The 22,658-nt window shown below is 33.6% G+C and overlaps 2 protein-coding genes across 12 annotated transcripts; both read left to right on the top strand.

Moving 5' to 3' along the window:
- The first annotated feature begins 3,125 nt into the window (after positions 1-3,125).
- Positions 3,126-8,637, top strand: LOC140964405 (protein STRUBBELIG-RECEPTOR FAMILY 3-like). 4 transcript variants are annotated; one of them, XM_073424159.1, is made up of 17 exons: positions 3,126-3,298; positions 3,556-3,755; positions 4,014-4,146; positions 4,229-4,300; positions 4,484-4,549; positions 4,672-4,743; positions 4,843-4,914; positions 5,001-5,072; positions 5,545-5,610; positions 5,712-5,777; positions 5,877-6,253; positions 6,342-6,634; positions 7,123-7,394; positions 7,616-7,754; positions 7,895-8,016; positions 8,126-8,282; positions 8,528-8,637. In XM_073424159.1, the coding sequence occupies exons 2-17, from the start codon at positions 3,656-3,658 to the stop codon at positions 8,600-8,602; spliced, it is 2,154 nt and encodes a 717-aa protein (XP_073280260.1). In that variant the 5' UTR covers positions 3,126-3,298; positions 3,556-3,655; the 3' UTR covers positions 8,603-8,637. The 4 variants fall into 4 exon arrangements, with proteins under 4 accessions (XP_073280260.1, XP_073280261.1, XP_073280262.1 ...); XM_073424160.1 differs by having other exon boundaries at positions 3,126-3,395; XM_073424161.1 differs by having other exon boundaries at positions 3,137-3,251.
- Positions 8,638-10,521: 1,884 nt separating this feature from the next.
- On the top strand, positions 10,522-19,383 carry LOC140964293 (katanin p80 WD40 repeat-containing subunit B1 homolog KTN80.1-like). Of its 8 annotated transcripts, none has more exons than XM_073423939.1 (17): positions 10,522-10,801; positions 11,397-11,527; positions 12,365-12,482; positions 12,676-12,902; positions 12,991-13,093; positions 13,180-13,250; positions 13,788-13,862; positions 13,948-14,097; positions 14,208-14,376; positions 14,474-14,992; positions 15,630-15,757; positions 16,333-16,458; positions 17,084-17,158; positions 17,251-17,363; positions 18,053-18,149; positions 18,243-18,311; positions 18,919-19,383. In XM_073423939.1, exons 1-17 carry the CDS (start codon positions 10,777-10,779, stop codon positions 18,994-18,996), a joined length of 2,274 nt encoding a protein of 757 aa, XP_073280040.1. In that variant the 5' UTR covers positions 10,522-10,776; the 3' UTR covers positions 18,997-19,383. The 8 variants fall into 8 exon arrangements, with proteins under 8 accessions (XP_073280040.1, XP_073280041.1, XP_073280037.1 ...); XM_073423940.1 differs by having other exon boundaries at positions 14,468-14,986; XM_073423936.1 differs by having other exon boundaries at positions 14,468-14,992.
- The last annotated feature ends 3,275 nt before the right edge of the window (positions 19,384-22,658 follow it).

The following is a 22,658-nucleotide window of genomic DNA, read 5'->3' as shown; positions in this document are numbered from 1 at the left end:
ATGTTTCATTAATATTATAATAAGTCAAAATGTACATTTTCTTTATTTTTCCGGTTTCCTAAAATTCAAAGTTGCACATTTATGTATGTAACGATGAGCTAGAACATGTACAACTTGATTTGTGAGCTCGGATCATGTTTAACATTAGCTAACTTCGGATTTTCACTCGATTGGATCAATCTATTGAAAAAAGAGATGGATTATATATGACATTAAATATTAGTAGCTTTAGCATCTGATCCAATAATTCGTTTCGAAACTTAGAAAACGATGTGCAAGATTGGTGCCTTCCTTCGTGGCATGTGATTTGAGAAGAAGAAGAAGAAACTTCATAGATTGGCAACATTCCTTTGTTTTTTCATTAGTCGAATTTGGACTATTTTACTCCAAAACATGCGTAACTTATTTAAATGATTTGATGAAATTAGTTAACCTAATCCAACTATTGGTTTCGTTTTTTTCATTTAATATTAGCACATTATTTACTGCTAATCTAATTATTTGTACCTATTGCATACATTAGGAACAATGACATAGGATATTTCGAAATCGATTGATTACTGATCATCTATATTTTATTTAATGTTTGACAAAAGATTATTATCATTTATCATCTCTATATTATGTATTTTTTAATCATCTCATCATTTAAAAAAAAACGTCTTAAAATACAAATTCATCGTCACACAATATGAAAGCTATCCACCAAGTTATTGCGTTCATATTAATTCAATAAAAAATGTTGGTAATCAAAAATATATTTTAAATTATATATCGTATTATATATACACATCGCATGTGCTCTATCACTAATACATATAAAGATTTGGTAAAAACTTGTGTGAGACGATCTCACGGGTAGTATTTTGTAAGACGGATATCTTATTTGGGTCATCCATGAAAAAATATTATTTTTTATGCTAAGAGTATTATTTTTTATTGTGAATATTGGTATGGTTGACCCGTCTCACAGATAAAGATTCGTGAGACTGTGTCACAAGAGACCTACTCTAAAGATTTTTATTTTAGCATGAGTGGAGTTTTGTTTTCAAGTATATTCGAGCGAACATCTCACCCATGTACAATATTTTGCAAAAAATCAATGAAATAAAAGGTTTACCTAAATATTTATATATAAAAAAGACATTTGGTCTATATCTAGTATATTCGTCCTAATATTATGCACTTGATTAATACATATTTATCATGTCTTGATAATTATTTTTTTAAAAGTTAATAAAAATAAAAATAGACTACGAATAAAAAAGATTTGAATTTTTAATCGACACAATAATGGATCTCATGATATTGTCTATTATAATCCAAAATTTATGGATACCCCAAAATTTTGTTTAAACAATGTAATAATGTGTGCATGCATGTGGCTCCACTCCACTCTCGATTATATATATTACGACTTTGGTCAACTAAAACTCAACATGATTGATTGTCACTGCTTATATATATATACATATATATATCTTCGTATATATATATATATATATATAAGTGAAATGTATTTTATTTTTTTAAAAAAAACGAAAGATAGATAATTCTATAATAATGTACACTTTGATGTCACTGTATATTACAACAAACATTTAGAAGTTGGTGCCTATCTGGGTCACGAACTTTGACAAAAACTTGTGTGAGACGGTCTTACGGGTCGTATTTTGTGAGACAGATTTTTATTTGAGTTATCCATGAAAAAGTATTACTTTTTATGTTAAGAGTATTACTTTTTATTGTGAATATTGATAGGGTTGACCTGTCTCACATATTAAGATCCGTGAGACGGTCTCACATGATACTCAGTCCACGACTTTTTACGCATATAATAAAATAATTGAACGTATATATTATATATACATCAAATCACGGATCAGAAAACACCTTGAGCTACACGGTATTGATTATTTTTGCCGTCAGTGGGAATTGGTGGCAGACTGGGTGAAGGAACAAGCAATGAGTTGTGATTGAAGTTACACGTTCGCATAAATTTTTCTCTCAACGAAGAGGCATTTATTTATTGAATTTTAATATAAAAAATTATGGTTTTAAAAGATTATATTTACAATTTTAATTTTTCATGTTCTCGAAATTGAGATGATCAATTTTTTCCTTAAAAAGTTGAGAAAAATTCAAAATTTTAAATCAAACGTTTATCACTAGATAAAAAATTATATTTGACGACCAATACATAATTTTATTTCTTTATTGTCGTAACAACGCATATTACACTTGTTTGAGTGCTTATTAGTTGGGTTGTCACACTTAATTATGAGTTTGGGGATGTGCGTGTCTATCTGTTGGTGTTGTCTCATGTACTTTAGTGATCTGTCTTACCATTTCTCTACCGTCGACTATGTCCCCCACTAGACACAATATTATTCGTTAAGATTTTATGTCACTCTTTTACGATCCACATAATCAACCAGATCAAACAATGCAATGTCAGCAGCTTGACGTATGAAACATCAAATATATCAATGAGTAGGTCTATTGTAAGATCATCTTACGAATATATATCAATGAGACACCCCGACCCAAATATTCAATGAAAAATAATATTTTTGAAATAAAAATAATATTTTTCATATGTTGGGTCGAATTTGAGATAAATATCATAATAAACATATATAGTATCCAAATATATATAGCTATTTGTATTATTTCCCTTATAGTGTTATATGCCTTCTATTATAATAAATAAACACAATTATCTAATTTTATCCAAATATGTTACCAATTTATTCTTAAAATAAGATGTTATAGTTTACCCAAAGGGTAGTCCAATAATCTATAATATTTTATAAAATAATTTAGCTGAAACAATTTTTTAAATAGCTGTGGGACTGTCTGGAAATTAAAATTACTGTTCGATCCTTTGAAGGTACCTATTCAATTTCGTTTTCATCTTATATTTTACGAACCTTGTTTCGCCCGAAATAAAGTTGGATCTTAAGTATCGGGCTTAAGCCCATGACAAGACCTTACACTTTAGGCCCGAAATCAAATTTTGACTCACCCCACCCTTATCTCCATGACCCAACGGTACAATAACTTTGTTTTTCCTTTTTCTTTCAAATTAATCTTAAAAAATCGAATAAACATTCCACCACTCACAGATAATTGCGCTTTTAGAAAGCAAGTCTAACAATTGACTATAATCATATAGCTGTAATCTTTACAGACAATTTATGAAATCAACTAGGGTCATTTTGCCTTTGCCCACTTATTAAGGAAAAAAGGTAAGCAACAGACAACCATTGTCGGTACCACATTTTATTCTTACAAGGTTTGTTTCTGTCTTCATCATCTCAACGAAGAAATCTTCTTATTGTTTTTTATGATTTATGGTGTGTGTCTAAAGCCAATGGTGCTGAAACTTGAGGGTTTGTGCTTCTTAACTTGCCTTAATTACTGGTTTTGTGTGTGTACGTATGTATTTATGTGGGTTGTTGTGTATGTGACCGTTTGTCTTTCCATTGATTAAAAAAGTGGTTTTTTTTAATTATTGGAGTTTTTCGTTGTTAGTTTGGCTTTGTACTTCAGATTCTTCAAGTGTTTCTGCGGAAGGTTATACTCAAGAAACAAGAAAGCGAAGGGATTAAAGAAGATCTTGAATACTGGGTGGGGTGGCTCTTAACTGGAGATGGCTTGTTTCGGAGGGAAGATTCGTTCATGGGTTCTTCTCTTTTCGGTTGTTTTTTCTGCGTTGCAATTTGCATTGGGAGTCACCGACCCTCGTGATAGTAAGCTGTTGGTTCAAATTTTCTATATTCACTGGTTTCACTTTGTTTGTGTAAAATGAATCTTTCTTCTGAATTGGAATGTTCTCTCTTTGTTCTTTATTTTTCTCAAGAAAAACAATAATAATTCGATGTTTAATTAATTTAACACTGAGTACTTGTGGGAATTTTCCTCTTATATTTGGAATTATGTGTCGGTTGTGCTGTAAATAGCATATGTTCTTATGGTATTTGTTTTTGTCTTGGAATGCTTCATGTCAGTTTATGCAATAAATAGTTTATATACTTCTCTGGGATCCCCACCACTTACTGGATGGATTTCCACTGGAGGAGATCCATGCGGACAGCCAAACTGGCAAGGCGTGGAGTGCGTGAATGCGAATATAACTTCAATGTAAGATGTGTCCTAATTTTCAATCACGCTGTATGATAATTTAACTTTTATGTGAATAAACTTTCTTGTCCTTGATTGATAGAAAATTATCTGGTGCAAATTTAGGCGGAGGATTGGGCAATGATTTGGGATCGTTTGCCTCAATTATGGTGATGTGAGTTTGTTTCTAATGGCTTTCCTTGTTTCTTGCCTCATTCTTTGATCATGCTATTCGCATGGAATTGCTTTATAAACGAGTCTTCAATTGCGCATTGTTTTCTTGATTAATTTGTAGTGCTTTTACATAATTGAATCAATTTGTACGGAGATTAAAGATGTTGATTTTCCTATAAAGCAGAGATTTAAGCAATAATCACATTGGAGGCAGTATACCATCGAACTTGCCGGTCACTCTTAAAATCTTGTATGTTTCTGATCTCAAACTGGTTATTACATCATGTTACAACTTACAACTCTTTCTGTAAATAATGGCTGATAATACCCTTATCCCCCCGCCCACCCCGCATAAAACACCACGAACTCTAGTTCTCTTTCAGAGAATCAGATTACAGGAAATGTTCCAGGTACTTTATCAACGTTGGGGCAGTTGACAGATTTGTAAGTTCTATTCTCTCTCTAGTCCTACTTTCTCTAGTCTATTCTTTTCACCTGCTCTGTATCTATTTCTAGTTTACTTAAAAGCCCTTTACTTTCCAGGTCTCTGAACAATAATCAATTAACTGGATCGATTCCTGATGCCTTTGAACAGCTCACGGAGTTGATTAACATGTCAGATTTTATGTACTTGGAACAGAAGCTCATGTTAGATACACTTAGACGATCTTTGTTTGATTTAAATCGTGCTGATGATGCAGGGATTTGTCAGGGAATAGTTTAGTTGGCCAGCTGCCCTCTTCAATGGGGAATTTGTCATCTCTGACCACCTTGTAAGTGTATAGTCTCTGAGTGTAAAATGTGGTCTTAATATTGTATTTTCCTATGCTAATATTGACTGGACTGTATTGTACTACAAGAGTTTTCTTCAAGCCATAATATCTTGCGGTACGCCAATCAGTTATGGGAAAAAATATAAATATCTGACTGTCGATACTTATTTCCACCATATCGTCCTGAGTATCCATGGCTCATGTTATGAACCACTCAAATGCTTTATGTAGCCTGCGTGTTTATATTTGGTGAGTTTCAATGAGAGAGGCCGGTTGTACTGGTAAAATGAATGTTCATTTAGTAAAAGAAATTTTGCAACTAATATGGATAGTCCACTACAGAAATCTTCTTAGGCCCAAATAAAATTACTGTATCCTAGAAAATTTTTCACAGTATTTGCTCATTTGCATTCTTTTTGACACAGTAAAGATTAACAATTTCTTTTTACCCGTGTCTTCTTGTTGTTTATAGGCATTTGCAGAACAATCAGCTCTCTGGAATGCTGGATGTTCTGCAGGATCTTCCTCTCATAAATTTGTACTGTAGTTCTTCACCATGTGATAGTTTATTATTTTAATAATTCACTTTTCTTTACTGGAGTTGTTACATTCTTCTTTCCCCCCCTTTGCACCCTCCAGAAACATAGAGAATAACCTGTTCTCTGGACCTATTCCACCAAAATTGATTACTATTCCAAATTTCAGGTGAAACTTTAAGTTGATTTCTCTGTCATCTGGCCTTTTTTGCAGTTTAGCTCAAATCTTTACCTTGTGATTTAATAAGACCTCCCTTTCATGGTGCAGAAGCGCAGGTAATCCCTTCAACACTACGATAATACCTTCTCCACCATCTCCATCTCCTTTATTATCCCCTTTGGAGGCACCATCTCCTTGGTCAGCTCCTTCAGTTAATGTAAAGGGGCCATCAGCATCTCGATTACCAGAATCTGGTGGGAAAACGAAGCACAACACTGCTAGTAACATCTCATGGATACCTATTGTTGGGTTGTTTGTAGTTGTAGTACTTGCTTTGGGCGTATGTTTCTTCTTGTTCAGATGCTGTAGAAGAAAATTTAGTGAGAAAATAGCCAAGAATCAAGAGATGGAGAAGCATGGTGTTATGACCGAGACTCAGAAACCTGATCAATCTTCACAAAAACCTTTGTACCAAGTAGAGAAAGGTAATCAACCTCCCCCATGCTTTTTCTCTTTTCTACTGTCAGTTTTTTTCCATTTTCCCTCCGATCAATTAAATGTTATCGTCCAAAGCAGTGCCAAAGAACACCTTTCGAGGAAAGGATCACAGTATAGATATGACAAGATTGGATAGTTCTCTATCAACCCGCACCCCTCCATTTCCACTAGTGTCTGCCGAAAAAATTCCTGCTGATCCATTTTTTACTGCTTTAAGCTCAAGGGAAAACGCTTCTAAAAGTCTAGGCTCTACCAATTTCTTCACAGTTGCATCTCTTCAACAATATACGAACAGCTTTTCTCAAGAAAATTTTATCGGCAAAGGCACACTAGGCACAGTTTATAGAGCTCTACTTCCTGATGGAAAGGTACGCATCTTATGATGTATCTTTGGACTCTTTGCTATCTGCTGGATGTAATACTTGTGAATCGAACTCTTGTTTTTTTGTGATTGTATTTGTTTGTTTTCTTTGGTTCAATGTTGTATGATATGTTGATATTTTAAGAGGCCTGTTTAATTTGCAGACGGGTCATTTTCTACAAAAATGACCATGGGCTGATCACTTATGAAAGTACATCGCCTCTCGTTTGATTGTCGCACGGATATATTATTCTAGATATTTTTTTATTTTTCCACCCTTCGGTATAGAGTCATCTTGGTCAGTTCTGTAACAGTGTACTATGGTAGCTGCCCATCCTAGACAAGATTTTGTTATGTATGTGACACAACACCCTTGATGACTCTGTTTCCCTCCATCTTCAATGGATTCCAAGGGAGAAACATGGTCTTTATTTGATGTAATGTATTGTTTGTGTCCATGTTGCTCTTCTCATGAGGTTGTCAACACATCTCTAGATACTGGCAGTCAAGAAACTGGAGCAGTCAGCTTCAGAGAATTTGAGTGACAGTGAATTCCTCGAGCTCGTGGCAAGTATCTCAAAACTTCAACACCCAAATATAGTTAAACTTGTCGGTTACTGCATGGAGCATGGACAACGCTTGCTTGTTTACCATTACTGCCATCGTGGGACACTTAATGAGGCATTGCACCTGGATGACGAGATCAAGAGAAAGCTTTCATGGAATACCCGTATGACTCTGGCGCTTCAAGCTGCACAGGCTCTGGAGTACGTTCATTTTACCAAAAGTGAATAAGATTTTGACAAGAAAATTAGGTTATTTGATTTATCCACATAGATAAATTTCCTGGTTCACCTATTCTTAAAATACACATTTCAGTCCTGCTTGCTTTAATTCCTTTGGTCTTTCGCAGTTTTTGGAAAAAATCTTTCACTCCGCACTTTTACCCATTATTATTTGGAGACTTAGTTGTGCTGTTTTATTGTAGATATTTGCATGAGGTGTGTCAGCCGCCTGTTGTGCACCGGAATTTAAAGTCTACTAACGTGCTACTAAATGATGATCTTTCTGTACGAGTTTCTGACTGTGGCTTGGCTCCTTTGTTATCATCTGATCACATGACTCAGGTAATATCTTGCAGGTATTTTCATATTGTTTTAAGTGTTAACCGATGTTAGATGTTAGAACGATAGAGTCATTATTCATGTTCAGATGTTGGCAGCTTCATCTATTCGAATTTTCATGGATGCTAGTGTTTTTTGATCAGTTGCAAGGTTACGGTTACGGTGCTCCAGAACTCGAGACAGGAAGCTATTCTCAGCAGAGTGATGTTTACAGCTTTGGAGTTGTGATGTTAGAACTTCTTACGGGTCGAAAATCTTATGACAGGTTTTTCAAATCTTTATACCGTAGCTAGGATCTAGATAAATATTGCTACGTTTAATTCTACATACCTTAAACGAGGAAAGGCTTATAAATTAATTTCTTCCCAAAACAGGTTCCGTCCTCGAGGATCACAATATCTGGCTAGATGGGCATTGCCACACCTTTACGATATAGATGCATTGTCAAGAATGGTCGAGCCTTCTCTAAAGGGTGCTTATCCATCTAAATCTCTCTCTCGACTTGCTGATATAATCACGTTATGCATTCAGGTATATCTCCCGTTTCCTTTCCTTGTATTCCATGGATTGGTTTTGAGTGATAGTACTTGATGATGGACTCAGGAAAGTGTTTCATTTAATTTTTGTTTGGATCTGATGTCTAAATTTAGCAACCTTTTAAAATCACAGATGCCAGGATCCTGATCCTAGTGACCTAGCAAACCCATGATTGTACCGATTGACGTTTGAATTATGGTAATGGTAGCGTATTAACATGTTTTCTTCCTTTTACGCAGCCCGAGCCAGAATTCAGGCCGCCGATGTCTGAGATTGTCCAAAAGCTATCTTATTTGATATCGAGTGATCGCTGAGTGATGTGCCCATGACGAGATGGCAAGAATCTGGATCTCAACTGTGTTGGCACTTACATTCTTTTTTGTTGTGTTTTCATGTAAATCGTAGCCCCTCAACCTTTTGCTTTTCAGGGTGCATGTATATTTTCTATGGTTTGCTTCAAATGGATGGTGATTTTGTATCAAATGTTGTCTTTAAAATAGCATTGCATTTTTATTTTTATTTTTATTTTTATTTTTTAATGTGTGAGAAATTAGACACTGTATTTTCCCATCTCATCCGTCCTGCTGGCTGGTGAAGAGAACTTAATCTGGCTGGCAGATTCTGCCCTTATATAACATTTTAAATGCTGGAGAGACTTATTCTTTACTAAATTATTCGATGAATCACAAATAAAAAAGATATATGAGGTGAGGATATTAAAAAATTCATAAAACATTATGTATATTCTTTTAAAAAATATTAATTTTGGGCATATTACAGCCTCACTTTTGTGTTTTAAATTCGCTTGTTAATGCAGACATCTCTATCCGACATACAATATAATATTCTCGCAATGTTCATTTGAAATTTAACTAATAATTCGGCGAAGACTTAAGACAAAGATTAAATTAAAATTTCATTCCTCACACATTATCTATTATAGAGTCCACGTCACCATGTCCCGGAAGAAAATATCAATATTTATGAATGGTTAGGGGTTGAGGCTTATTTTTATTTGACAAATTTTTTTTTAGTTATGAAACTATTAAAGACCAAGAAAAGTAAAAATTAAACAATATCTTTCTGAAAAAAATAAAGATTGGAAAAATAAACAAAAGGTGGACCAAATATATTTTTAAATGGAGTGAATTTTTTTAAAGGTGGGCCAATCGAAAATTAAAAAGAAATGTAAACATTTTTAAAGGTGGGAAAAAAGAAGAAGAGAGAAGAGAATACGACTTTGTTTTTAATGTTCACATCACATTCAAAGTATTAATTTATTGAATAGCTATATTATATCACAGTTAAAATCATGCTTAAAATAAGAACGGAGTCTATTCAAGATAAATCGACTGAAAATCATTTTCATGTAGAATGATTTATATAAATTAAACTACATGATTCTCGACGAATTATGAGAAACATAAAAATTCTTATTAAACAGTCTCACGAATCATTATTTTTTAACAATGTCCAAAGCAAAAATTAAATATAGATCACGACAGCTAAACCTCTGCTTCAAAGTTAGTGGTTGGAATGTATTTACAAGTCCTTACAAATGAAAATTCTCGACCTCAGGCAGAATTAGGATCGTACAAAAAAGAAATTATTTCTATTTTTTCCTTATAATATTGGCCCCTTTATGAAAACGCAAAAAAAGAACACAATTTCTTGTATAAAAGAAATGACTTTTTAAAATCATGTTTTTTTTTAAAAAGATATAAAACCACATGTAAACGGGACAAATGTGTCTGATTATTTTTGAAAAATATAGAGTTTCAAAATACTTGTAATTTTACTCAACTTTTTTGATATTTCATCTGCTGATAGATCCAATATGCCTATTTTTTTTTAATATCCAAGTTATTAATTTATTATGCTTTTGTTTTATCAAGAAAAAAAAAAGATATTTCGGGAAAAGGGGACTTAAATAATTTGAATTATTATATCTAAATATAGTGACACTAATTCCAAGCTCAAACCCACAGATATATGCATATAAAGATTCTGTTTATCCAGTCCCATGCTGTCTCCTGTACAGCAACGTTATTATTATGAACAACATGGGAACTAAAATTCCCAAATGTTTATCTGCTAATCTTGTCGGTGAATCTCCCGAGTGAATAAAAGGCAGTAAATCTATACGCGGCTGCGTGCTGCGTGCTGCGGTTGTGGTTGCGTGTACATTTTCATTTATATATATATATACAGAATTTTTAACTTTACTATTATTAAATTTTTTTTTTCTGTACGTTAGTTTCTCCCATCCCCTGTTGAATTCCGCATTGAATTTTTTTTCCTCCATTTTCTTTACCGGGTTTCGTTTGGAGAATCTATTCCCAACTTTTTCTCGCTGGAATTTGAGTCACCGTTGCTTGTATCTACATAGTTATACTCTTTCTTACTGGGAACTACAGTTCGTTTCTTGGCCGGGGCACGGAGGAAGGCCTCGTGTCGGAGTTCTGATTGACGGAAACGAGTTTAAATAATGGCGAAGCGTGGTTATAAATTGCGTATCCTATTGATTTCTGCTGCTGTCTGTTTATGTATCTGCTTATCCATGTGTGTTTGTAATTTGAATCTCGGTGAGTTTGAGAGGGCAGCTCAGAAATCTATTTTGGGTTTGTCTTCATTTGCGTGATCTGAGATGCTACAGAATTGGTGTTCTTGAAATCTTACTTTTATTTTCTTTGTGTTCAGGGAAGTGGATAAGGGGGAGTAATCGTTGAAATTGTTGGAAAAAGATTGTGGCATGCCTCTCTTTATCTGTTTTTCTTGATCAGTTAAATCTTGATTGAAGTGGTTGAGTTCATTGGGTGTAGTTGATTTCGCAGAAAATTTGTTTCTTGCTCTTATTGTATTGGAGTTGAAGCGAGAGTAAAAATTTAAGTTTTGATTTCCTACTCAGATGTGTTAAGTATCCTGAGCGGCTACAAGTGTTGAGATTTTCAGTCCTTGCGAAATTTGTCTTTTGTTGGTTGATTTATGTGGATCAGTTTACGACAAATTGATGATAGTTCCTTTAACTTACTTCTGAATGCTTCTATAATTATTTGTCATTGCATTGCTGCAAGTTTAAATGTTTGTTCTTGACTAAACCTTCTGTAGAGGAATTTGTTGCACATGCAGGGAATGTAAATTGTTTGAGGTTTGGGAAAAAGAATTGCCGAGTATTTATTACCGGTGGGGATGATCAGAAAGTGAATCTCTGGTCCGTTGGGAAACCGACATCTTTGATGGTTAGTATAGAATAATATCTAACCTGTGGCTTGCACACATTGCCTCTGGCCCTGAACAGCATGTTTGATGACACGTCGTACACGCACATTAGAACAATTTACCTTAACGTGATGGATTTGATGATTTGTTCTTTTCTCAAATGTTGGGGTCTTATTACTATTTTTAATCATATTGAAAGGAATTAATCACCATTGGACCGTACATTAGAACTTCGTCATTCATGCATGGAACCTATACAAATATCCCAAGCATCTGGTGTTTCCTTTTTTCAACATTTATCACACGATTGGCGCTCTGTTAAACATCAGGCGCTTCGTAAGTTTTCTTCAGCTTTTACGTTTAAACTGGCTTCAACTTTCCCAATATCATTTGCTGATTTGTTTTACATCATGTAATTTTTTGCAATTTGGACTCCAGTGGTATGTGCTGTTTTTCCCCAACCGGTGAGCTTAAGATAACACCTTTTAGCATAGTACTTGCTGTTATCTTTCTAATGACGTAAAAAATCTGAACAGCATTAAGTTGTTGGTTGTTCCGACTTGATATATTTCCTGCTTTCTAATTGCGTTAGTGTGCTATAAGTTTGCTGGGAGATATTGGAATTAAAGCACATGCAATTTAGTTGGACCGACCAATCATTGCTTGTTGCTATATGTATAATAGTGTTATTTCCTGGGATTAGTTTTGATTGCTTCGAACTTTGATACTGCCAGTTATAGATGTCTTCTTAATTTCTCGTTCTTGCAATTTTGGAAACTTGCTTCTGTTCTTATACTTTGAATAGTTGTTGTCACCATATACTGGCAAAGGATGACGAACTTCTGGTTATTATGCAGAGCCTATGTGGTCACACTAGTCCAGTTGAGTCTGTGGCTTTTGATTCAGCAGAAATTATAGTAGTAGCCGGATCTTCTTCTGGTGCCATAAAGTTGTGGGATTTGGAAGAAACAAAGAGTTGGTTAATTTATTTTCATCGTGATTTATGCTATACTGATTTGAATTTCAGTAATGATAATGGATTTAAATTAGTCCAAAATCCGATCTTGTTATTTATTTTGTCAAACTGCAAGCAAATTGCAATTAATCGAATATTTTTATCATGCTCGGGAGACTTTTCTCTGACCTTATTAATGTTCTCGAATTGTAGTGGTCCGCACTCTCACTGGACACAGATCCTATTGCACCGCTGTCGAATTTCATCCATTTGGTGAGTTTTTTGCATCTGGTTCTATGGACACCAATCTAAAGATATGGGATATTAGAAAGAAAGGATGCATCCACACACATAAAGGTCATACTCGAGGAATCAGCACAATAAGATTCACACCTGATGGCCGGTGGGTAGTTTCAGGTGGATTCGATAATGTTGTAAAGGTATTGCTGTGACATTTTTAAAAAGTATTAATTTGTAATTGGCTCTTGTGTATTTTATTTGGCCATGAACTGCATATTTGTTGCACAGGTTTGGGACCTGACAGCCGGAAAGCTTTTGAATGATTTCAAGTTTCATGAAGGACACGTTCGGTCCATAGAGTTTCATCCACTTGAGTTCCTTTTAGCGACTGGTGAGTTTGTAAAATGGGTTTACTCGTGTTCTGATTTTCTGTGCTCGTGGTATGCTGATCGGATTGGTTTTTAATTTTTGTTCCAGGTTCAGCTGACAAAACCGTGAAATTTTGGGATTTGGAGACATTTGAGATGATAGGATCTGCCAGACGTCAGGTGTTTAAACTTGCCCATTAAAACTCTATGCCCAAATTCGATATTTCTTCGCAGTTGGGTATTTTACGTTGAAATGTAGCGTGCTGATTATTCAATGATTCGAATAGCAAAATATATATTTATGTTTTTCTTTTTAATATTTCCGATATAGTCTCCTATGTCATGATAATTAATGACCAGGCACGCTTCATCTATTCTCTCTCGAAAATCTTTGAAGAATGTGATATTTTTTACTGTTCTACTATCTTGCTTATTTCAATAATATAATTTTTTTTTGTTGTATTTTATGATAGTTTTGGGATCTCCCAGTTCACTCGCTCTTCGGCACTCAAGATCCAACACTTTTACTAGATTTACCAAAAGTATTTGCCATTTGGAAATAAATCCAAACCTAAAATAATTAAATTAGCTGCTTTTGCATGTCTGCCACCCTTTCCATCCCTATTTTTGTATTATGTATGTTATCCTTTTTTTGGCTTATTTGGTTAGACTTCTCAAGACGTATGCTTGAATCAATTTGGTTGTCTCATCCTTTAGGCTGCAGGAGTACGAGCACTAACCTTCCATCCTGATGGAAAAAGTGTGTTTTGCGGATTTGATGATAGTTTGAAGGTATGGTTTTGGAATTTTGAATTACGTTTATCACTTTAAAAGAGGAACATTTTTTAATGTTGTCCATTTAAAACTTCAAATGTAGGTTTATTCATGGGAACCTGTAATATGCCATGATTCTGTTGATATGGGGTGGTCTACAGTTGGTGATCTTTGCATTCATGATGGAAAACTTTTGGGTGGAGCATATTATGAAAACTCAGTCGCAGTTTGGGTGGCAGATATTTCGGTATTGGTCTGTTCTTTTTGCCACGTCCGGTCATCAATCACTTCCGTTTGTTTTTCACTTTAAATAATTCCACTTGCATACTTTGTTCCCTTGGTCAAGTATTGTTTATATGTTAGCTTATAGAGCCATATGGCACAAGGGTGGCACATGAGCAACATAACCAGTCGGAGCAGAAACCTGGAGATCAGGTGAAAAAAGAAGAAAGTCATCTAAAGCCCAAGCCAAATATGCGCTCTACAACACCCGAGAGTGATGCAAAGGAAATCAAAACAATATATGTGGACCGTATGTTTATTGTGCTTTTCTCTACTTCCCTCTCAATGTTATGGAAGTGTGATATTTCTGAACAATTAGAATAATTTTAGACCATTTGAAGTTTCAGGAGCGAATCCCATCATTTCAAAGGCACCTGCTTCCCTTGATGCCCCTAAGGGTGTAACCCCGTCGGAACCAAAGGAAACGAGTGCTGTTGGAATTCAAAAGCGGGCTCCTGCTATTAGCTTGCCAGCAAAAAATAATACACCAGCCACTAATAGGTCTCTTGTTATGCCTAGCATTGTACCTCGTGATGCTTCCGATGGAAAAGATTCAGTTGGGTCTAGGAAGGAAAATATTGCTTCTATTAAAGCAAGTAGCGTTGTTTCTGCTAAGCCTCCTCATACGCGGAGGCTATCCAACTGTAGATTTGATGTGGAAAGACTGTCGGTGTCCCTCGACTCCGTTCCGTCCGACAATGTGAAAAATCCGTTTGGCACTAAGAGGGAAACAAATGTCCGCTCTAGACTCGTGACTGATGAAAATGCTAAGGATTCATCCGAGGGGACACAATCAAGCATCAAGACTGTTGTGGAAAAGTTTGACAGAACTTCATCACCGGCAACTACATTAAGCACGGGTAGTTGTTTATTTTCTCCCCCTAAAATCTCTATTTGTCATTCAAGAGGAAACACTACGAAATAGAAAACAACCACCCAGTTGTATGCACTGCAGCACAACTAGAATAGAGGCTATTGTTTTTAAGATTTGTTGGTGCTTTGGGAAATTCTGATTTTATTTAGAAGCTGATTCTGTTTCGAGTTCTCACGTGTTATCAATTTTCACAGCTTGATTCTGAAACTAGACTTGCTGCCTTCCTTCTGTACCTCAGCAAAATCTAAATCGTTAAATTTAAAGCTATGTTGTTTTCAAGTAGTTGTCGGCTGACAAGCTTAGCACATATATGCAATTTTCCAATGTCGTGGAATTCGTTTTCTAGTGCTGTTTTGGTAACTGTAGTATGTATATACATTTTTGGTTATGCTGATTGTTTTTTACCTGCGTTATAGAATGTGGTCAAAGCTTTGCTTTTCTGATCTTCCCAAAATGTTTTATTGTTTCAGTTGTTGTCTCAGGTGTTCATACACCAAATAGCAGTAAAACGGTGAACCCCGTCAAATTTGTTGATGGGGGGTGGTTGTTTAATATGATTATTAGTCAGCGATAACTGTTTGACTAAATAAAGTTTTAATTGGTCTTGTGCTTGATTCTGGCATTGGCAGTTGTACATGGAAGGACTCGTAGTTTGGTAGAGAGGTTTGAAAAAAAGGAAAATTGTGATGATGAAATTTGCGTGCCCAATAAAGCTTCTGGTGTGACCACCGATGCTGTGGAAACACCTTCCTCTCAGGTAGAAACATTTTCCTTTTAATCTAATAATTTATCTGTCTTGGTGGGAGCCTAGAAATCTTCAGTCAATTTTCAAGTGAGCTACCAGATCTTTCTAGATAATTTGAAGCCATAGAATTTTAGCCCATTTGATAGGATGAAATAGCGGTGTTGCTTGTTGACTTTGCTGGGGGCCATCTTTGCTACATGGTTTCTTTTCTATTGTAGTTCCCTTGTCCTCGTCAAGTATTGGTGTTCTATTTCTGAGACTTCCAGATATTGTTTCATTTCCTAAACCAGCAAATTTTTTTTGCCAGTAGACAAGTCCTATTGAAATGAGTAATGTGAATCACTAATTATTGGTTTTTTTTCTCCTGTCAATGGCCATGATCTCCTTTAATTTTCCACCTTCCATCTTATTGTTCTGATTTCAAGATTGATGTTGCCTTTTCTTGTAAGTTGAATCTTCAATAATTGAGCAAGTTACTTTGTGAGACATACTGGTCTTTTACACTTTATGCTCCACCTTTCTGTCCCTACCTCTAAATGCATCATCTTCTAATGAAATATAAATGGTGTTATTGTACTGTTTTTCAGAATACAGACCTGAAAGTTATTACAAGGGAGGAGCCTACCGTGAGCGATGTTAGTGTTATAGAAAATCTGATGCAGAATCATGATTCCCTGCTGAGTTCCTTTCGATCTCGACTAAGTAAGTTACAGGTAAACGAAAGGAGATTGTTTAAAATAAGTGCAATGAATTTTTGTGTCTGTAAGTACTTGACACGTGTTAAAAATTTCTGCTGCACAATATGAGCTTTAACAATTTACCAATACCAAAATGTTCTATAGCATTAAAGATCATTTTACTTAAGGTACAAATTTATCTGGCAATATCTGATGTCTGCTAAATATCGATGTATGTCTAACTAATTTTATCACAAGTTACGGCTGATGCTGATGGTGCATTATAAAGTTTTTGAATTATCCAATAGCTCAAACACCATGTTTAGATTGATACACCCACAATTGTTGCTTCTCTCGATAATCGCATCAACTAGTGAATCATAGGAGTTGAACACATAATTTTAAGTCTGATGGTCATACTTAACACTTGCCTTACATAAAAAATTATAGTCAATAGTAATGATGCAACTTAAAATTTTAAATCTTATAATTCTTTAGGGCCATGCTCAATGGTTGTGCCACATATACTACCACAAAAGGGTAAGATGGAATTGCTGCTTAACAAACAGTTAGTGATTGTTACCTGTTATCAATGCATTGTTAGAAACTTCTTGTTCTTTTTGGTTTGGGTTTTCGGACGTGGAAATTCAATTACATGCAGATGGTACGACATTTTTGGGAGAGGAATGATGTGAAGGGTGCCATAAATGCCGTGACAAAATTTCCAGACCATTCTGTGGGTATTTCTTGCAGTAATTTTTTTTTTATTATTTTACCCTATTAACAATTCCATGCACGGTGTTTTCTTAAGGTACTTTGCTGGTGCAGGTACAGGCAGATGTAGTTGGTGTTTTCCTTGAAAGAACAGAGATTATTACATTGGACTTATTTTCTTGTTTGCTTCCAATGCTTTTGGGATTATTGGAAAGCAAAGTAGATAGGTAATTAACTCATCAAACTTTGCATATGAGCAGTTCTAAGGACATGGATCTATAGCTGTGTGATGAGTTGAACTAGCTTGAGTTGAGCTTGCTTGATCTTTCACCCTATTAGCTACTTTTATAGGTTGATCAGAAAGCTTTCATGGATGCTAGTTGGCATTTAATGCCTTCTTCTTTAATTTTTTTTATATGTTATGTTCTAATAATATCAGTAATAATTATTGTTACTTTGAATAAAACAGAAATATGGTATCCATGTTTCACGACTGATGGAGGCTTGTTCATTGTGTCTTTTACCTTTAAGTTGACCTTGTCATTTTTCAAACCCTAGTGAAACCATTCTCTAAGTTGAATAAAAAATGGGACTTTTTGAACAATAACCCACTACTGGCCTTCTAATTTAACTGTCTTAACTATCATGATTGTGGGATGAATTTGTCGCTATTTTACCGCGAACCAGTTTGAATTCAGATCTCTGTTCATCTTATCATCACTGCCGATTATGAAAACTGTTTTTGCCTGGCAATGGAAGATGAAACATCCTTTTTCTGTTTGCCCGCTCTCTTTCTATCTGATTTTGAATTCTGCAGTTTTCATTGTAGATTAAACTGATATGCCATGTAGCATGTTCTCACGATTTTGTATTGTCCGATCGAATTTCATCTGCAGACACTCTAACGTTTCGTTAGAGATTCTTCTAAAGTTAGTATCGGTCTTTGGTACAATGATTCGTTCGACAGTTTCGGCACCTCCAGCCGTTGGAGTAGATCTTCACGCAGAAGAGAGGTAATGTAGCTGATTTCCCTTCTAGCATATCGGTGGTGTTGCCAGAAGGATCTTACTGCATCACATTCTTACTTGATGAATTTTCTCTGGCAGACTTCAATGTTGCAAAAGGTGCTTTGCCCATCTGCAAGACATACAGACAATTCTTCCAGAACTTGTGAAGTAAATATCTTTTCTTGAATTCAAAATAGATCAATAAGTAGTAGTGTATTTTTGGAGCAAACTATTTCTCAAAGTGCATTCGACTAATTTCTCCATTTCTAGGACAACCTGTGTTAGGTTCTCAGTATTACCATTTACTCCACTCCAGCTATGCAGTATTCAAAATTAACGTTTACCAAACGAAAAGAAACAGGGTATACATGATTAGGATTTCCTACAGGCAGATCCAACTTTCCTTCATCAGAAAAAAATTCAGTTGTTTTTTTAAAGTAGAAGTTAAACGACGGGTTATGTTTCCGGTATTTTTTAAAATGTCTTTTGATTATTTTTCAAAAGTGAAATTCGGGAAATTAATTTATGCTTGATTATATTTTAAAAATAAGNTTTTTTTTTTTTTTTTTTTTTTTTCCCTCTAGATTTGCTGTTAGATTTCAGAAAACTATCAATCGCCTCCCTTCGTATGAAATCTTGGGTCTAGCCATGTTCTACTAGATTTGCTGTTCTAGAAGAGAGGCCAGTCAAGATCTCATGTTCATAACACAAAATTTGGATCAATATCGTGTCAATTACCTGATATATATTCCTGAACACTTCTTTATCCACGCAGGAGGCGAGGCGTTGTAGCAAAATGCGCGCAACAACTAAATATGGTTCTCCAATAGTCGGAAATGCATGCAACGACTAAATTGCTTCTCCAACAGTCGTAGGCTACATGTGATGAAACAACAAGAATTCTTGCCAGAAATCTGTCTCTCTGATGGAAAATGCACGCGATTTTGTCCCGATGATATCTGTTTTTCGCCGGCAGTTTAAAGTTTTGAAGAGCTACGCTAAGTGCAATGCTTCTTGCCCAACTGCACAGTAGCTTTTGATACGGCAGACATTCGATCTTTTGGACGCCTATTTGGTGTAATTCTGTGTATACATGTATGTGTAACATGAAAACATATGGTGTAAGTCAAAATTGAATGTGTACTCTAATTTAGTAATTTTTGGGATAAATCAACAAAGTAATTAAATGTATGTTTTAAAAACTAGAATTCAAATTGGTGCTGGAAAGCCAGATTTTGTATTGGAAGAGTTGTCACGTACGTTATGATTTTATTATATTTTCATGCTAAAAGAATAGTAGTTTTCCAAACTCAATGACTTTATTGTAATTTAATTAAACAAATAAGTTTATTTCGCAACACTGGGTTAATCAACGCAAAAAATAGAAATTGTTCGAGTTTTCGAATACCAAAATTTAATTTTTTTGGTAACTCCTAAATATTATGATGATTTCATTGTGATACAAGTACGAGAAAAATTTCTATTAATCAAAGCAATTTGTCCAATATCTATTGAAAAAAATTCGAAAAAAAATTCACGTGTCAATTTTAGTTGTTAATATCATTATTATATTTTTATCAAATCAGCAAGGCCTTTGAAGAATTATTTCTTTGACATCCCACGACGTGCACAAGTGCATGTATATGTGTATGATCAAGAGGGAAGAAGTTCAATGATGTCCTTAATATCTTATTTATATATATAGACTTTTATAAACCTTAATACCATATCTCATTAAATCATTATAATAAATATTATATCTAGAAGATCTTTATCATAAATATAATCTCTAGAAAGGTAAAACACAATATTCCACATAATCTTATTAATAGAAAATTAAATTTAAGGAAGAAATTATATCACAATAAAATCTTAACATAATTATCTAGAAAGACAAAATTATAATTAAACATTAAATATCATATCAACAAAGAAGAATATATCTTGAGAAATAAATTTAATATGGAAATTATATTTTCCTTCAATATATTTAGCATAATATAATATATTTTCAAAATCTAGTTAAATGAGCTGGATTTAAATTCGGTTCCGTCGGGTTTTAAGTTGAGACATAACAAGTATATTATAATTTTGAACAATTAATTTGATTTATTTTGACATTTTATGATAATAAATAAACTGCATACCTTACAAAAATTAAATGTTTAAGGTTATATAAAAAATTCGATGATAGAATAAACTAATTACAAAATTTAAAAAATACAAACAGAAGATATTATAGTTAAAACCGATTGCATTTTAAAATAACTCGTGTTACTTATCAAAACTCTAAAAAATAAATAAATAAACATTAAAAAGAAATAAATCCATTAATTACGTAGGCGAGCTTTAGATCTTCCCTCCGGCATTTGATCTTCACTTGCCAAAATAACCCGATCCTCTTTCAACTGAATTTCGATTTTCCACATTCTCTTTCTCAAAATTCTCTCCAAAAATCATTCCACTTTTTTTGCCATGAACGAAGAAGAAAAAATAATCAAGATTCACATCCCGTTATATTCTTATAACAAGGTTGTGAAAATGATGCAAAATTACTGTGAAGAAAATGGTTATATGATGGATACTGAAAGTGAAATCGTGAATGCTGAAGATTTGGAGCCGGTTCAAGAAAATCTGGTGCACTGTGAAGGCCACAAGAAAAATGGTGTTGGATTTGGAGATGCAGTGTTGAAGACCTTGATAGGGTTGAAGAACATGGTGACCTGTGGAGCAATGATTTACGTGGCCTTGAAGGTTGGAGAAGTCGTAAATGGATGGAAAAGAGCTGGATTCTCCATAAAAATAAATTTCAAGGAAATAGTTTTTTTCAATTGACTCGTAAATAATTTTTTTTCTGATATAAGAAAATCAGTGAATTTTCGTATATGCTAGTGATATGTGTTTTTTCTGTGTTCTTTAAACTTGTGATACATCTTGATTTCTGCTTGAATTCTTTTAGTCGCGGTTTGATCGAATCGACTTGATATGATACTTTTTTGTGTTTGATTGCTGTTTCGCCTTTTTCGTTTGGTGTTTCGGAGTAAGCAGTGTTTTGAAGTTTTTCTTGTTTTTTGTTTTCGGTGGATGAATTGCTTTTATTTTCATTCAACTGCAGTATTCTTTCTTTCTCAGGCGGGGCGGAAAGACTCCGATAATCGTCCGCAAATTTGGAATCTATGATCATTTCTTGTTTGATTAAATGGTTTTGGTGTTTACTTAATTTAAAATTAGAAAAAACAAATTGTTTATTTTTTTGCCGTCTGTTTTTCGAGGTGACGCAAGTGCTTGATTTTTTTTATTTTTTTTTGCCATCCTTGTTTCCTTATGCTGTTAAAATTTTAGTTATTTAATCATATAAAAAAAATTACAGAAGAAAAGTAACGTTCTAGACTGGATGATCTGAAAACATAGATCTTGGACGAAATGACAACTAGATGCCGAAGAAGAAAAAAAATCTACATGCATTTTTAAAGCTTTCAATTTTCATCCTTTGTCACTCTCTAAAAGGCCTGGAATTGACTAAGTTACTTGTCAATTCAGTGGCTTGAAACCTCTACATGGACTCGGTGTAGCAATTTAAAATATACATATACATATACGAAGTAAGGAAAGATTTTACGGGCTGTATTTGTGCAGAGATTTTCTGTATTTTTTAAATAATAGAATTTTAATTTTTATTTACTTTTGTGGAATTTAACTTATTTCTAACTCTTTTCACGTAATTTTGTAGATTTGTTTTGCATAATTTTTATTTATATTTGTAATTTTTTCATAGAATCATATTGATTTTGTAATTTACGACATATTTTTGTGGAATTGATATTTTTTTATTGATTTTTTTAGAATCTCACATGTCTCTAACAATTTTCACGGAATCTTATAGATTAATTTTGCATAATTTTTATTGACATTTGTAATTTTTTTCACAGAATACTACTGATTTTGTATTTTGTTATTGTGATTTTTAATTTTTTTTACTAAAAAGTTGAATTTTGAATAACTTTCATTTGTTTCAAATATTTAATTTTATCACTCAATATGATATTTTTTACTTATTGATTTAATATACGAAAAATAATAAATAAGTTAATACTAAATTTATTATAATTTAATTAATTAATATTTTTTAAAATACATAAAAATAATTTTCAATTTTAATAAACAATCAAACTTAAAATAATTTCATTCATTTTGAATAAATTTTTGTATAAAAATATATCAATTTTGTTTTTGACAATATGTCAAATTAACCAAAAAATAAACAAGACATTGACTTGTACTTGAAAATAAATAATAATTATGTTAAAATATTTGAATTAGTGTAATTTTATAAAATTTTATTGACATTTGCAATTTTTTTCATAGAATATTACTGATTTTATATTTTGTGATTGTGATTTTTAATTTTTTTTTACTAAAAAGTTGAATTTTGAATAACTTTCATTTATTTCAAATATTTTTATTACTCAATATGATATTTTTTACTTATTGATTTAATTTACGAAAAACAATAAA

Source organism: Primulina huaijiensis, chromosome 18 (assembly GCF_012295235.1).
Source record: "Primulina huaijiensis isolate GDHJ02 chromosome 18, ASM1229523v2, whole genome shotgun sequence".
Classification (NCBI taxonomy): domain Eukaryota; kingdom Viridiplantae; phylum Streptophyta; class Magnoliopsida; order Lamiales; family Gesneriaceae; genus Primulina; species Primulina huaijiensis.
This window is presented reverse-complemented; position numbering and strand designations above follow the sequence as displayed.